The sequence below is a fragment of the Alligator mississippiensis genome, chromosome 5 (assembly GCF_030867095.1).
Source record: "Alligator mississippiensis isolate rAllMis1 chromosome 5, rAllMis1, whole genome shotgun sequence".
In the NCBI taxonomy this organism is placed as follows: domain Eukaryota; kingdom Metazoa; phylum Chordata; order Crocodylia; family Alligatoridae; genus Alligator; species Alligator mississippiensis.
The window spans coordinates 151645304-151663033 of NC_081828.1; the positions used below are offsets into that span (position 1 = coordinate 151645304).

The 17730-nt window shown below is 38.9% G+C and overlaps 1 protein-coding gene across 12 annotated transcripts in view; it reads left to right on the plus strand.

The window, feature by feature from the left end:
- SATB1 (SATB homeobox 1) overlaps positions 1–17730 on the plus strand; it is a 109362-nt gene that overhangs the window by 39255 nt on the left and 52377 nt on the right. For all 12 annotated transcript variants that reach the window (XM_019497925.2, XM_019497928.2, XM_019497926.2 and 9 more), the window contains 2 exons: positions 12896–13007; positions 15639–16093. In XM_019497925.2, the coding sequence (XP_019353470.1) occupies positions 12896–13007; positions 15639–16093 (567 nt within the window). The remainder of the gene's footprint in view (positions 1–12895; positions 13008–15638; positions 16094–17730) is intronic.

The following is a 17730-nucleotide window of genomic DNA, read 5'->3' on the forward strand; positions in this document are numbered from 1 at the left end:
GCCTGGAGCCTGAATTCAAGATACTAGAGTGTGTCAAAGCTCATCCATCCTTTGAACCACTACCCCTTCCTGCTTCCTGCACTTAGGCACTGATACTGCCAGAAATTATACTGGCCAGATCAAAGGAGACTATGAGGCTCTTGGCAGAAGGATTAAGGAGTTTGGGCGCACAAGTGATGTTCTTATTGATCTTTCTTGTGGCAGGAAAGGGATCCAGATATAGATTGTCATATCCTGAAAGTGATTACTTGCTTGCGTTGACATGAAGGCTTCAGTTTCTTTGACAACAGGTGGATATTCTTGGGAGGAGGGATGGCTTCAAGAGATGAAATCCACCTGATGATGGGGAAGAGCATCTTTGGGTGTTGTCTGGCCAACCTAGTAAAGAGTAGAGCCAGATTAGGCAATGAGTGTGGCATGTTTAAAAAATTAGCAACTAGTTTTCAAGAAGGATGGTGCTCAAAATCCTCCAGCAACAGAGCGCACATTCTAGAGCGGAAAGGACTTAGAGAAGCAGCTCAGCTCTGGGAAGGAGCCAGAAAGGCACAAGCCTGCAAAAAGTGGCACAAAAAGGAAGCAAGGAGGTCAAAAGGAAAAGTGCATCTGTTGCATGTATACAAATGCAAGAAGCATGGTGAATAAACAAGGTGAGTTAGAAGCTACAGACTGTGAAAAGAACTATGATCTGATTGGCATCACTAATACTTGGTGGGACAGCTTCTATGACTGGAACGTGAACATTGAGGGTTACAGTGTTTCAGAAGGATAGAACTGGGAGAAAAGGTGGTGGTGTTGCCTTGTATGTCAAAAAACAAAACAAAAGCAAGCAAAAACCACATGTTCACTGTTTCAGGAGATGGAAGACGGCAAAGCAAAATGCATGTGGGTGAAGATGAAAGGTGAAAGATGCAGCACTGATATGGTGGGAATTTGTTATAGGCCACCAAGGACAAGGAGGTAGATGAGGCACTCAAAGCAGGTGATAAATCTATCCAAAAGCTGTGGGATGGTACTGATGAGAGACTTTAGTTTTCCAGACATCTGCTGGAAGAACAGTGCAACCAAATGTAAAATGTAAAGCCACTTCCTAACTTGTTTGGAAGGTAACTTTCTCTTCCAGAAAGGAGGAGATACAGCTAGCAGATTATCTATGTTGGGTCATGTCCTGACCAGCAGGGAAGAGTTGGGGGAGGATGTGAAGGTGAGGAGTAACTTGGGAGGAAGTGATCATAATGCAATAGATTTCCAGAACCTGAGATGGGGAACACATGAGATCAGCAAAATTAGGATGCTAGATTTCATTAAGGCAGAATTCATTTGCCTCAAGGAGCTAATAGGCATAGTGTCATGGGTGAATAGATTGAAGGATAAAGGTGCGCAGGGGGGTTGGGAGCTTCTAAGGGGCACAGTATCAAAAGCCTAACAAGAATCTCCTGACACAGTGGACACAAGAAGAATGGCAAGAGACCACTGTGGCTGCACAAGGAGCTTCTAAAATGCTTCAGATACAAAAGGGATGTAGATTGTAGCCGTGTTGGTCTGAGGACATAGGCAGAATGTCCTTGTCTATCAAATACAAAAGAAAAGCATATGGGCATTGGAAAAATGGGCAGGTCACCAAGGATGTTTACCAGGAAATAGTAAGCACCTACAGGGACAAAACCAGGAAGGCAGAGATAAAGAATGAGTTGCACCCGGTGAAGGAGATTAACGACAGCAAAAAGAGCTTTTATATAAGTATGTTGGCCAGAAAAGAAGGACCGAGGAAGCTGTGGGTCCTCAGTTTAAAAAGCCAGCAGGAATTCCTAACTGGAAGATACAAAGAAGGCAAAGCTACTCAATAGCTATTTTGCCTCACTTTTCACAAAAAAATATAAGCTGCCAGACACCTAATAAGCATTATCTGGATAAGGAAGGGGGCAGGCTGGGGGAGGAGATAACAAAAGAGAGCTTTTGTTGGGTCTGAATGAATTCAAGGCAGCAGGGCCAGATAAGTTGCATCTCATGGTCCTGAAGGAACTGGCACAGGAGATCTCAGAGCCTTTGGCAATGATCCTCTGGTACCCAGGAGATGAGCCAGGTACCAGAGGACTGGAAAAGTGCTAATGTAGTGCCCCTTTTTAAAAATACAAGGAGGACCCAGGGAACTAAAAACCAGTTAGCTTCACCTCAATATGTGGGAGTTACTGGAGCATATCCTGAGGAGGGCCATTTGCAAGCATCTGGAGAAGGAAATGTTGATCACAAGCAGTCAGCGTGGATTTATGAAAAACAAATAGTGTCAAACAAACCTGATCTCCTCCTTTTTGACAAAATAAGTTCTTGGGTAGATGAAGGGAATGCTGTGGATATAGTGTATCTGGACTTCAGCAAGGGTTTTAACAAGTTCCTGCACCATTGTCTCATAAACAGCTTGGAGAAATGTGGGCTCTATTACTACAAGGTGAATAGATAACTGACTCAATGGCTGTAAGCAAAGGATAATTATTAACAGGTCCATGTCAGAATAGCAGGAGATTTTGAGTGGAGGCCCATAGGGGTCTGTCTTTGGTTTGGCGCTGTTTAACTGTTTATTAATAATTTGGATGCTGACATTCTTGAGGAAGTTTGTAGATGGCATGAAACTGGGAAGGATTGTGAACATGTTGGTGGATGCAAGTGCAATTCAGAAGGATCTTGACAGTTTGGAAAGTTTGGCTAGTTAACGGGACAAAGTTTAATGCAGACAAATGCAAGGTGCTACACCTCACAGGAATAATTAAAAACATAAATACAAAATAGGGAACACTTGGCTGGATGGTGGCTCTATGGACAAGGACTTAATAGACCATAGACTTGATATGAGTCTGCAGTGTAGTTCAGTTTTGGGCTGCATCATTAGAAATATTGGATGCAAGACATAGGAAGTGATAGCGCCTCTATTTGGCACTGGTTAAGCCTCCTCTGGAATACCGAGTGCAGTTCTGAGCTACACATTTTACAAAGGACATGGAGAAGTTAGAGAGGGCCTGGAGGCAGACACCAAAGATGACCAAGAGCTTGGAAGACAAGTCATGAAGAGAGACTGAAGGAACTAGGCATCTTCAGCTTGCAGAAAAGGTGTTTAAGAGGGGACATGATAGAAGTCTTCAAATATTTAAAGGGTTGCCATAAAGAAGAGAAAAAGTACCTTTTCTCCCTTGCTGCAGAGAGGAGGAAGTGGACCAGTAGCTTGAAGTTGCAGCAAAACAAGCTGGATTTGATATCTGAAAAAACTGAAAATAATAGGGCAGTGGAATAGATTGCTTAAGGAAGTTGTGGACTCTCCATTACCGGAGGTGTTCAGCAAGAGGTTGGACAGTCACTGGTCGGGGATGATCTAGGCATAGCTATGCCTGTTTTCCACCATGGGTATTCTCCATGCCTCTTGACTCTGGTTGCTCCCACCTCCCCACAGGCATTGAGTATTGGCTACAGCTAAGGCTTGACACTAACTGGGGTGTGCCGATTCTCTTTCTAGGAGGAAAGTCAAAGGTTCCTGGCCAAAGAGTCTTGCCCCTCCACTTGGGGTCAGTCTGATTTGCTGTATTTGGGGTCAGGAAGAAATTTTAACCCATGGTCAGATTGGTATGGACTGTGGAGGCTTTTGTCTTCCTCTGTAACAGGGGGCGTGGCCCTTCTACCCGGGACCTCTTCAACATATATTGACAGCATTTTATAGAAGCAGACCATTGGCTGCCATGGTTCCCTTACTTTATCTGTGGCAGGTTAGGGTGTTAGGGTTGTTGTCAGGATTGAGGATAGTCTTATGCAGAATGTAGGTTATGGCTGCCTAGGATGGTTTGGATAGGGATGATACTGCCTCAGGCTGGTATGCCATGCTGCATACTGAAAGGCTCACCTCATGCTATTAGAAGATGAACAAAGAAGAATCATACATTCTAGAATGATGTATTATAGATTTTAGGGGCAGAATTCTTTTTCGGTTTGTGCATCTAAGTAGCACTTCTTTACCTATATAAGTTTCATTTCTGGCACTTGCACACAGATAGCGATTTACTTCCCCTGTAGTATGGACCTGTAAGTGTCTGTTGTGGGGGCAGCTGGAACAGACCTAGTAGGCTATTGGGGAAACTGTAAACATTCTTATTCTGGACCTACAAGTACATCCAGATCAAGAAAATGTAGTTGGCTAGAAACCCGTGTTAGAAACACACTAATAGGTGTTGGAGGAAAAAGGTTGCTATGTTTTAGCCCAAGAGTTAGAGTAGCTAGGGCCACTTGGGTTCTCACCCAAGGGGGATTTGAACCTTCATTTCTCTGACATCTCATTCTAGTGTTCTAACCTCAGTACCACTGGTTAAGTGTCATTTAGTCTTCTTTCCAGTGTTCCACTTGAAGCTGGTCACCTGGGAAGCCAAGACAGAGAATATATATGAAGTCAGGAAAAAGTAAGCAAGCTGGAGTGTGTGTGGCTTAGTGAAAAGGCTGCTCCACAACAAGGAAGGAGGTTCTGGGTTCTAATATGCAGCATTGCTTTAAGTACAGGAGATACCTCCTGACTGAACTACCTTCTATCCATTCCCCCTCAAATTCAAGGGATGGTGTCCCAGCTTCAAAAGAAGCATTAATGAAGAGCTTAGGCAGTGGCACAACAAACTGGGAAAAATAATCAAAATATGTTGTTTCTTTAGGCCTGTAGTCATTATAGTTAAATATACACGTCTTTCAGATTCATACAACAGAATCAAGCCTTCCTGAGCATCTTGACTGTGCAGTCCAACATTTTACTGAAAGCTATTCCCCAACCCGAGTTAATGTTTACATGCGATAATGTTTCTTCTTCCAAATTAACATTTTTAGCTGGACTTAAAAACAGCCTGCAGGGCTATGAAATAGGAGCTACATTACCAGGAGCATCTAACAGACAGCTGAATTGCAGAAGGAAGAATAGCTTGACTAGTGGAACATCAAGACTTTTAAAAAGGAGAGGAGTCATTAACACCTGTGGAATGAAGAGTTTACAAGGAGTGAGGTAGATTTATGATGAGTCATGAAGTCAAGTGATTCTCTCGCTGCTGCCTGACTAGAAATGTTGTCACTGCCAGGCAGTTTGTTTTAAACTTTGGGTGGACAAGAATCAAAGGGGAGTGACATGCAGCTGTACTACTGCACCCCCCTTCTCCCCCCCCCCCCCCCTAAGGGCTAAAGCATGGGAAGGTTCTGGCCAGGAAGTATGCACATATCTGCCAGTCCAGTGCATAGTCAACTGAGTTTGCTTGTCCATGCGCTCATACTTACATATCCGCAGGTACAGCTAGGGCCTGCAAGCAAGTATGTGGCTAGAAGACTTATTTAGGCACACAAGGGGAAATGGGAGTTCTGTCTCTGACAACACTGGGCTGTTTTCATTCATTGCAATCAAGCTGGGAATCTGTCCTGTAACTTTATTTTAGATTTTATCCAAACTGATTTCAGAAAAGATTTAAGATTGTTCCTGACTATATCCTAAGCCTTTTCTGCTGCAGCCATTATAGGAACTTCAGATAGTACATAAAGCTTAAGGAACTAGTCATCTTTGCCTCAATTTTGGGTGTTCAGCTTGACACATTAAAGGTTGATGTGTTGAGGTTTTTTTCCCCTCAAATAGTGAGCACTTACCACTTTCTAAAAATTAGTTGTCTACACTCCTTCAAATTGAATATTTAACAACTAAGATAAAAAATCATGAGTCACTTAAAAATGTTTTCTTTCTTTAAATTTAGGGAAGTATTGAATCAAGCCAGTTTGTAGAGCAATTTACTCCTCCTTGAACACTGAATTAACATTTCCCACCCACCCACCTTTATCTTTTTGAGCTTTTTAGCCTCTGTGGATAAAAGTCTAGTATCTTGGAAAGCAGCTTTTTATTTGGGCTGTATTTATATCCATCAGGAGAGTGGGAGAGATTGGTACACTGTCATGTAAATTTCCAGTCCTTGCATTACAAACTGACGAAGTAGTACAAGGATCTGTTGGTTCTTGAACTGAATTTTCCCGTCTACATTTCAAATAAGAAATTGTAATAGAGGGACATGACCATTGCCCCTATCTAAATCCAAACCTTTAGAAGCAACAAGGAAAAAACAGAAGAGAGACAAATGCCTTAATTACCTAGAGAATAAGGGAAGAACAAGGATGGTGTTTGTGTTGGAAAACCGTTATATGATCATTTTAAAACTGCCTGTAGGCAGTTTTTAACTTTATATGACCAGCACTTACCCTACAGATGATCATCAGTTCTCATGACCTTCACAACAGTGCAGGGGTCATATCTTCATCCAAGTGTACTGCTAAAGGCACAAGCTGACTTTTCTTCATCAGAACTATGTCCTCCCTGCCCATCTGCTTCCTCCCATCCCCCTTACATATTTGTGCTGGGCATGATGAAGACATTCCTGTGCATCTCTCAGTATTTAAAGGTAATGGCAGAAAGAGTCTTGTATGACTTGAGTGTATTGTTAACTAATACGTTTTAAGATTCCATAATGTTAAAAATAACTCATGGCATCCGGATGATTTTCAGCCATACATCCACTTCTAGTGCAAGTGGTAAATAATGATTCTCTGCCATGTCAGTGCATGAGGCACCAAAATTTGGTCTGGTTGCATCTTCAAGTGCAAAGGCTGGCAGAGTCTCGAATTATATAAAGATTTTGGGTTAGGGGCTGCTTCTCATACATACTTAATTGGCTTTTACCTGTGGCAAAGTTCCTTTGAATAAAATATATCAAGAATACTCTGCCTCTCTTTTGTTTTGTGAAAAAGAACCTCCCCATCTATAGCCATACTCTGTTCTGTAATTTCAACACTATTTAAACTTTATCTAGAGATTAATGGAGAGATTTCTTTTCATTTATTTATGTTTTTACAAATAAATGGTGAAATAAATTAATATGAAACCATCATAGTAGTGTTATCCCTCCCTGCCAGATATAAAGGAATCTAAGGTGGAAGATTGACTAAAGTAAAAAAATAGGTAGAAGAAGCCACGTCGACACAAGACGCTTTCTGCGCAGTAGCTTGTTACTACTGCACAGTAGCATCCTCAGTCATGAACTGTCATGGGACGCTACTGCTCAGTAGCAATGAGCTACTGCACAGTAAGTGTCACTAGACAACCATGCCGGGATGCTACTGCACAGTAATGCCAGTTACTGCAGAGTTGTTTAGTACTTGGCAAGTACTAAATGACTGTGCAGTAACAACTACAGAGTCAATGTCTCATGTAGATGTGGCCAGAGAATCTTTAAAAGTTTGATTTTAAAAAACAAAGCCAATAGTTTGACAGATTGTTCAGTAAATGTTCATTTTATTGAAAATTATAAAAAAGGTGCTTAACGCACTCTGTGCCATTAATATAATACATTAAAAGGTTACTGTCAAGATTAGTGTTTCAGTTCTGAAAATTGACTGTAGGGGTTTATAGGCAGCACTGTTCATATTCTGCTTGGAGGATAAGGAATATTTTACTTACCACTTGACAAAATCATTACATTTTTAAAAGTCTTTACGTTGAAGAGCCTGATAAATGATAAAACATAAATAAACTCTCATTTGGAAATGCAAAGAATTATACTTGCCCTATTTATGGTTAACCAAATTTAAGAAATGCAGATATATGCAAGACAGGGGTATGAAAATAGCCAGTGTCAAAATAGTGCAAAATTTAACTGTAGTGTTCTGTTTCCAATGTCTGTTGTTGTTACAGTACTCCATTTCAAAAGCATACATTCCTTCCTACAGGAAAAAAAAAATTAGATTCCGTAGTTGAAATTAATTAGCATTCAGAAACCAGATAGCATGTTTTTGGGTATTCATGAGATCTCTGTTTGAAAAAATGTTTTTAACTTGTAGAAATGTGTTGCAACACACAGATGGGAAGAAAAAGAAAAAAACCTCTTTAGCAAGCACTGTGTGTAAAAGGAATATTACATTTTGCACGCTCCTGATTACCCTGTGTAAACAGTTTTTGACATCTGTCTTTATAGTTTTTGAGGAGAGGAAGACTTTGTTAAAAGAACCATTTTTATACAGCAGTCACCATTTCAGTCTTGCTTTACCTGTATTATGAAAGCAGATGGTCTGCATGTCTTTTGAATATTTATAACTATCAAAAACAATCTCTTGCTATTCACCCTTAGGCTTATGAGATGTCAGGACTGTTCTGGTTGAAAAAAAAATCATCTTGGGTGTTTACAGAAAGAGGATTACATTAAGCTGAAATGACTATACATTTTCCAGTTTAATATTTGTCCATCAGCTGTTTAATCGTATTTAGATAATTGTGTAAATAAGTTGTTGCAGCCCTTGCCCCCTCCACTGATCGAGCTTGAAAGCTTTAAACACCAGTGAACCAGTTTAAAAAATGCTTGTTTTCATTTTCCCGCGTCAAACACTCAAGCCTAAATAAGTTTTAGTTGCGATGCCTCTGAGGGGAAAATTTCACACAAATCCCTAATACCTAACAACTGATTTCTGTGAGGGAACTGTTGTCTCTGGTACCCTCAGCTAAGTTTGCTAGCACATATTTATTCTGTGTCAATACTGCAGCCCGAATACCCCTAGATGAGGTTGTTTTCTTTGCTTCATTCTGACTAATATAAGAGTAATTTTAAGGTTGCTTGGGAGAAGTTTTGGGACTTTGGGGGTTAAGTGATTTTTGACTGAAAGCTGAGCAATCACTGATAACAGATTTTGCTGTGGTTGGTTGATTTGGCAGAAAAGCATGAACAGTTTTGGTTTAGATGATTGAATTAACCCGATTAACATTGTTTTCCTTGTTTTGCAAAAAGGACAATAATATACTCTTAGTCATAATCTAACAACTTTTTACTCTGGTAGATAAGCAATCTTAGAGAGAATAGTTTTAAATGATTTTCTACCAAGCATCTACATGAGCTGATGAATAGACCAGGCAGAGTCAAACATGGAATTCCTTCACTTGTCTAGTGAGATGCAATGTATCTTGGCCTCTGACACAATGTGCAAGGTAGCTGATGCTACTGTCTTTTTTTTAAGTGATGGGCATCTATAAATCAGCTGTAGTTTAACATGCTTCCTATAGAGTGTCTGCAGACTTTTTAAGGAAAAACTACTTAGACCTAGTTTCCAAGTCTTTGTGAAAAGGGGATTACATTTAAAACTAAATTTCTAGGCAAACCTTAGTTGACACTTCAGAACAAATTCTAGCCCTATTCCCACACAATTATGGAAGACCTTATTATAATTATTTGCTCTGAAAAAGAGAGCTTGGGCTGTGGCAGATGGTATCATTCCAGAGTAGCGGGGTTTCTGTGAAGGTGGCACCATTTCAGATCAGATCTTCAGACTCTCAAAACAGAACTGCAAGTACTGTACTTGAAGGAAGAGAGAGAGTGTGTGTGTGCATGTGCACATACGTGTGTGTGAGACAGGGGGGAGAGGAATTTGATCTTAAAAGCTTGCAACTTGGTCCCAATGATAAAAATGTAGTGGAGTATGCTAACATTTTATGCCATCTATCATTTTTCTTTCATGGAAAGCATGAAAGCTGTAGTCAGGTTATGGATGACTAATGTGCTGCCTGTATAAATCTCAGATGCATTTAAATACATCAGACTGCTAGCTCATCTTCCTTGTAGAACTATAGCTTGCACATAGGGTATGCCTGGATATAGTGCGGTACAGTCTAGATATAAACCTTGCATACTGTATTGATCATGGCTGAACATGAAGCAGCCAAGAGCATGCAGTATCTGGGGGCTTTTTGCATGTACTGAGTTGTGATCACAAAAGAAAAAACCTCAGTATGTGGGAATATATTGCAGGCAAATCCCAACACCCCCCCAAAAAAATAAAAAATAAAAACCAAAACAAATCAAAACCTCCCAAGCAATTGGGTTTCTTCTATCTTTGGAGCCAAGATTTTTTAAAATTGTATTGACAGAAAAGACCATTACACCCATGCACATAAAGGGTGTCTGCCTTACTGAAAGCTGTGAGCAACCTCCTTTCTAAAAGGCTATTCTGTCAGTCTCTGTGGTGGGTTATACCCCTGGACTGGCATGGGACCATAAGCTCCTGACAACAGTATAATAGATAAATCAAAGTCAGAAATTATGAGAATTTGATTTTGTGAGGATATTTTCTGGGTTATCAAAATAATAACATTGCTTGGAAATGCAACATTTTGCCTTCAGTGAATTATCAATTGAACTACTAGATTTTTTTGTAATGAGAATTTTTAGCTCGAGCACTTTGGTTTGGGCATTTGCAATATTTTCAAAGAATACCCTAGTAAAGTGGGGGCGGAGGGGTTCAGACTGGGAAAACTGGCCAAGATTTCACTCCAAATAACTCAGAATAAGTAAAAGTGGCAATGGAAAGCATTACAATTTAAGGCAGCTCTGTGTATATTTTACATATAATCTTGGCCCTGTTAAAGTCAGTTCAGTTTCTCCTTTTCACTTAAAAGTAGAGTGACCATCCATCCTGGGCGTCCCAGCTAGTTGGTCAAAGGTCCTGGAGTGGAGTGGCGTGGTGTGTCAGGCAGGCACCAGCAGCTGCAGTTCCTGGCCACCTGCCTGGCACACCATGCCACTCTGCATCCCTGTTGGACCCTGAGACCTTTGACCAACTGTCCAGGACCAGACTACCAAAGCTGGGAGTGTTCAGGTTTGCCCAGGACAAATGGTTACCATAATTAAAAGGAATCAGAATTTTACCAATGGGGTTTAAACAAAGTTTTCATTCAGACCATTTATTCCTCTTGTTTGGTCCTATGGTGATGTCATAAACTGAACTTCTGACATTATGTCTTTAGTAACAGATTTTGATGGCCACATAGGATCCTAATTCCATTGTATAATGAAGCAGAAAAGCATTTGAATAGAGGAGAAATAGGGAATCTTAGATGAACTTATTCAAGATATACTATCTTAGAATCATTAGCAATGGACACAACCAGATTTTCAAAAACAGGAACCTAAATTGTACCTGCATGTGCATATGTACATAGGCAGTTATGTGGATGAAGGGGCCAATTTACGCATACACTTACCAATTTTGCACATGTAAATGCTGGTGTTTCCTGCACAGCAACCTATCCATGCATTCTTGTTTTGCAGATGCAGTTTATATAATGGGTTTTAAATGTAGCTTGATGTGTACCAACTATCTATCTGGCAATGGTCAGATCTGTAATGGAGCCTAGGAACATAACTGTATTAATATATTAATACAGTTTATAATCATACAGTCTATGTACTTGAGAGAGAACTTGGGTTCAGTTAAGCTTAGTTCATGTAGTTAAGGATAAAGCTATGGCAGTCAAAATTTCTTTCCTTTGAATGTCCTTGAGAATGAGCTTGTAATTAGTTTGAAAAACATGGTATTGATGTCAAGAAATGCAGAACAGTAAAAGATTATATTTTTGATGATTTTTAAAGCTATGAAAATGGCTAAAAGGTAGTAACTTTCTAAAATGTGTGCAACAGGGTTTCTATACTAGGCAATCAGTTTTGCTTAAATACTAATAGTGTATACTTCCAGCATTTGTTCTGGGATCCAAGAAATAACATGTTACTGAACAACATGTTGTAAAATAGACGCTTATAATGGACTTCCCTGGAATCAATAAACAAGATAATGCTACTTTAGATCAGGAATAGCTTTATAATAGACAGTCTTATAGTAATATTTATTGCCTTTGTCCCCAAACTGGCTCTTCTAGTGGTTATTACAATTTATATAACAAAGGCCCCATGCTGTACATTGATTTTACCATAGCACAAAATAACTAAATGTTATATGCAAGATAGCAAAGGAAATATAATAATCAAGGCATTGTCTTCTTCACTGTAATTGTTTTCTAAATATCCTGGACAATTCCTTTAGTTAAGCTAATAGAAGCCACTTTCCACATAAATACCCAAATGCATTGAATGTCAGTCTATTGGAATTACATTTACTGGTTCTGTTAATCACGCATCCTATACTGATCGTATTTTTCAACCTGAAACAGTGTATCATTTTGCAAGACTTATTCTTGATTGATTTTGTGTGGGGGAGGAGGGGACGCATATTATTGGAAGCTTTAATAAGTTGTTAATTTCATTGTATTGGTTAAAATTGAGCTGAAGGCACTTATTTCTGTCTAGCCAGCTTTATTTTCAAGATATCCTTGAGTAAGTTTAATAATTAAAAATATGTCTGATTATATTTTTAGTACATTTTATGGCTAATTTGCATTCTAGAGTTGGCCTCTTAGAGTTAGACAATGAGATTTTTGTTTCTTAAAGTTGTTCTTTATGAACAGTTTATTATATCCTGGGATAAACTAAGTTACATCTTGCAAAGCATTTGCTATAAGCCATGCTACTATAGCCCAGAGTAGTTTGTCTCAAATTGTTTGGCTGTATGAGTCTCTGGGTTTCATGCCATACACTGGTGGCATGTGGGGAAAGGGTGAGGATATGCTATTGCCATCCATAGAGTGAGAAATAAATTAATCTAGTATTTGGATGCTTGAGAGGTCAATTGCAGTTGAAAGCAGAAGTAGTAATAATAAATGATACTTTCAGAATTAATTCCCTTTGAGAATCCTTATCCTACCTTCATTGCTCTGAAGTTTTTGATTGATAATCTAATTCTTCTCATAGTGAATGTGTTTGGGTTTTTTGTTTGTTTGTTACCATGTATGTTATATTTGAGAAGATTTTAAGCTTGATTTAATGGATTTTAAAAAGTTGAAGGCTCTGGACTAAAAGATTAAAAATGTAGCATGGTGTTCAAACTCTAAAAATATTATGGTTTCAACAATCAGAATGATTTCTGTGTTTCAACTTGTGCTGCTATGTATTACAGATAATTTTTTTTTCTTCCTCTTTTCACGCAGAGTATGATTTCTTCCATTGTGAACAGCACTTACTATGCAAATGTCTCAGCAGCAAAATGTCAGGAATTTGGAAGGTGGTATAAACATTTCAAGAAGGCAAAAGATATGATGGGTAAGCAAAAAAAAAAATTGCTGTCATGGTAGTAGCCACATACCATTACCGTGTCATGTTGAGGTTTGTCACAGTTGTATAAGATGGCATGCTTTTTATGAATGTGTATAATAAAAGAATTAATTGTACTAAGTGTTTGCTATTAAACTAGCTAAACTGATTTAGGTTATCTGACAAGCTAGAAGTCATGGAATAAGATATAAACCTGTCATTTTGCAGATCTAGGGACCTACCACCAGTCTTAGTTAATTATGTTAAAAAGACTTCTGTAGGAACTGTGGATGATACCAAATTTTTTTCAGTTTAATAGCAAATTTATGATGAAGAAAACAAGCTTCCCTGTCCTCATCACTCTCCAACAAAAAGCTTATGAATTAGCAAATAAACCATAATTTACTCTAACTTCTTGGGATGTGGCTTCAGCTTATTATTATGAGGTTCTTCTCATAACGAGTACAAACTTGTCCAGTTAGTTATAGAAGACTGCAGTGCATATACGTTATAGAATTGCAATAAATTGATTTATGGGGTATATTAATTCCTTAAATGAAAAAAAGACCTTCGAGATTTTTCCTTTTTAAAAAAAGTTGTTCTAGGTCTGTATATTTTATATCAACTTCTACATACTTTTCCAATCCTTTTTAGAATGAAGAAATTGAGTCTAATTTGGAAAAAAACTTGAACATGTTCATTTAGTTTCAGTTTTTAAAATAAAATCATTCATCTACTAAAACAGGTTCCTTGCCTTTTATAGCTTAAGGCTGTAATGAAGACAATGCATCACTTTTGTGATAATTGCTTGAATTACTATTCCAAGTGAATGGCCCACTTGGGTTGATCTCTGCTTTCAGTTAGTGGAAATAGAAGGCTTCTTTCCTTAATCTTGTTTGTTGCTTCTGTGCAATGTCAGGCATTTCTGTAAGTCTGAATGTTGTATTACGCTTTCTGAATCTGGGTTAGGGCTGGATCCAAAGCCCATTGAATTTGGTAGCAAGATATGCATCGGTGCCTGTGTGCCTGATCCATGTGTAAATATCACATGAAAAAGAGGATGAAGGCAGCCCTAAGCATCTCCACATACTGCCTTTTCTTCTTCCATCCTAGCCATGATCTTGCTGTGAGCACTGGGCATGGTCCAAGGAAAGCAGTTAGAAAATATACAAGCTGACAGCACAGGAGTCACATTACTTGAAATGGTAATGCAGACCCCTGGCTCACCACCCTATACCTCCTGTGTCTTTTGAAAGGTTGTTGAAGTCAATATATATTGGTGAGGAGAGTAGCTGTGATTCCATGCCGACAGGGAACTACGTAACCCTTACTAGGAACTAGAGATAATTTGCAGGCATGCCAGGGCCTCTAAGTAGAAAACCCCTTCTTTAGTCGTCCGTTGACAGGATAGTATTGGGGAGAAATCTGTGAGGGAATCCACATGCAATTTCTTTCTACAGAGAAGGCAATTTTTTTTTTTTTATCCGCTAAATAATGCTCTTTGGAGAGCACTAATTATTTTAAAAGCATAGATTGTCCTGTCCCAACCCCTTCTCATACATTTCTACATATTTCTTCTACTGACAGGCCCACCACCAACTTCGTGAGATCCAGCTCTTTCCTTGCAGTGTTTTCAAGTTACAGATTGTTAAAAATGCAAAAGTGAAATTGAGTAGAATCAGGCATGCATTTAGATGGGGTAGGTAAGGTGACATAAGACACCTTTACCCCAACTTAAAACTATATACATAACTGTCATCATTTAATAAAAAATGTCAGCTGTGTTGCAAATCATTGGGGGAAAAAAGTTGGTGATTATAAGATAAAAATCCCATTCCCCCAGTTCTGTGCACGCAGTCAGATCTTTGTCTACAACTGAAGAGTAGTTCAGGGGTTGGTATGGAGAAGAGAAAAAGCGGTTGTGTGTTAACACCTGATATTGAACCAGCTCTCTACCAGTATGATCTGAGTATAGTTTTTCATATGGTTAATCAGTTTCTAACTGTCCTGTAGGGTTGATGCAACAACCAGGAATTGGGGCTGATGGATGTTTACATCAAATCTTGCTTGTTTTCTCCCTCCACCAGCTGAACTATAAGTCTTTTGACGGACTAGTCTCCAGGGGTTACAGAGGCAAGTAGCTGCTGGACCCCCATCACGGAATAGGGCCGTTCCGTTGTGATGGCACTTCCTAATTTTTGTACGTGTGCTCTTAGAGTTGTTTACATTCACATAAGGCCCCTTGGTGTATGGGAAGCTCCTTCCCATTCACCAATCTCTCTTCATTTTTTGCTTTCCTTCTCTTGATTAGGGGAAATCTGAGCCTTAGTATACCAACATTTGAACAAGAGGTCTTCCCTTATGATCCTTGTTCTTAAGCAAGAGGGTTTTAATTCCAGGTTGGTCATCCTTGGTACTGTGACAAATGTGGTCTTTGTTCTATATGCCATCCTTGGAAAGCAAGACATGTAAAATTAGATAAAAGGAGTTTATGCAGGGATATACAGCAAGCAAGAACCTAAATGCAGTGGTTTTCTATTGGAGAAAAAGAAAGGGTGATGTATTAAAACTTGTGAAGAACATCAAGTATGGTATTTTCAGTTCAGCTCTCATCTAACTAAATATTTTTTTCCACTCTAGTTGAAATGGATAGCATTTCCGAACTACCCCAACAAGGTGCCAACCACGTCAACTTTGGTCAGCAACCAGTCCCAGGGAATACAGCCGAACAGCCTCCATCCCCTGTTCAGCTTTCTCATGGTAGTCAACCATCTGTTCGGACCCCACTTCCAAACCTGCACCCTGGACTTGTATCTACTCCCATTAGCCCTCAGCTGGTAAATCAGCAGCTAGTAATGGCCCAGTTGCTGAACCAGCAGTATGCAGTGAATAGACTTCTAGCCCAGCAGTCCTTAAACCAACAGTACTTGAACCACCCTCCTCCTGTCAGTAGGTCCATGAACAAGCCGTTGGAGCAGCAAGTTTCAACTAACACAGAGGTGTCTTCCGAAATCTACCAGTGGGTACGCGATGAATTGAAACGAGCAGGAATCTCACAGGCAGTATTTGCACGTGTGGCTTTTAACAGAACTCAGGTCAGTCTCGCTAATACTCCTCCCCCACCCCTTCCCTTCTCACCCCTGAAATACTAGTTTTCCATCTGTTTTTGTACTTAGCACCTTTTCCATCTCACCTTGTTCCTCTCCTCTCCACTTTTCTATTAAAGTGGAGTTTTAATCATGAGTTTGCATGAGTACACCTGTGTCTAAACTGACGTGCACAAATCTTAAGCAATCCTACAGATTGTGAAAATGTTCACTGTTCTTAAATTTACTTACCATTTTCCAGTGGCTACTATGATGTGTTTTGACTGCTATGGGGAAAAAGAACTAGCAGCTTTAGGCAGAGCCAAGCTCAAAGCTGCACACCTGTGTGGTAAAGATACAGCTGTGTAATACTGTCTCAGTCTTACATAATGTCCATGTGTATTCTAGAGGAACTAATAGCAAGACGGTACGGACTGTGCTTGTCCTGCATCCTAAGTATATTCCAATACTCAGTTTTATCATAGGTTATACATTAACTGGCTTTTATTTTCTTTCTTGCTGAGTTTTTCATTTTGATTGCTAGCACCATTTTAAAAAATGCCTCCACTAAAAAGAATGCTTTAGAGAAGTATTTAAACTTTCTTTCTATGTGTTTGCCTGTGTTAAAGTTCGATGTTAAAACAGATTATTCCCACTGCTCTTGTCCAGACCAAAATATACACTCTGAAATGATGGAATTCATAACTGGTAGATAAAACTAAAATGCATCATTTTTAGACCAGTGTTAAAAGTTAACCCCATTCATAACTTATTCCTTGTTATGAATGTAACTTAATGCCATGTCAGTTAAATTTACCAAAAACCTAATTACAGTATGTGTAAAATTGTCAATATAAGTACAAAAATAGTTTTAATACTAAAAAGAGCTCTAAACTTTAATCCAGTGTATTTACATGATTGTTAATGAGAAGTAAAAAAAAAAAAGCATAGTTAAATTTGACTTGGGCAAGTATGTTTCCACTGTAGAATCTGACAACACTTATGGTCCAACTAAAAGACATATCTTGCCATTTTGATTTGATTCTTAATTGTCTTTCTCTTACAGTTTAAGAAGGAAAAACATGCTCAAAATGCACTAATATTCAGTTTGCACAAACATGCCATTTTCCATCATTTTGAATTCATGTCAAACATGTTTTTAAATGTCCCCCTTCTTTGGATAAGAGCAAATATAGCCTTTGTGATAGCATGATTCAGAGAATAACTTATTTACTATATTTTGCCTTTTCGATCTTAATTGTTCCAGGTCAGTTTTTTTTTTCTCCCCGCTCCAGTTCCTTCAGTTTTCATAATTTGCCAACTGATTTTGGCACACTATTTTTGGTCTGTACATGGACTATTTATTCTCAGCATTTCATATTTGATATTCAAATTTGGTTAGTTTTGATGTCTAGCTTGTAGGATATCATGTTTCTGCATTAAAATTACATTCATCCAATCTTTGGTTTCCCATACAAATACTCTCTCTCTCAAATCTATTTTCTTACCACAAATATTATCCAACATTTGTTTAAAATTAATTGCTTCCACAAATATTGCTGCCAATCAGTTCAATAAAATATGTTCAAAGTTGGTCCAAATTGGGAGAAAACACACACAATGAATTTCTTTAAAAAGTCAAGTGA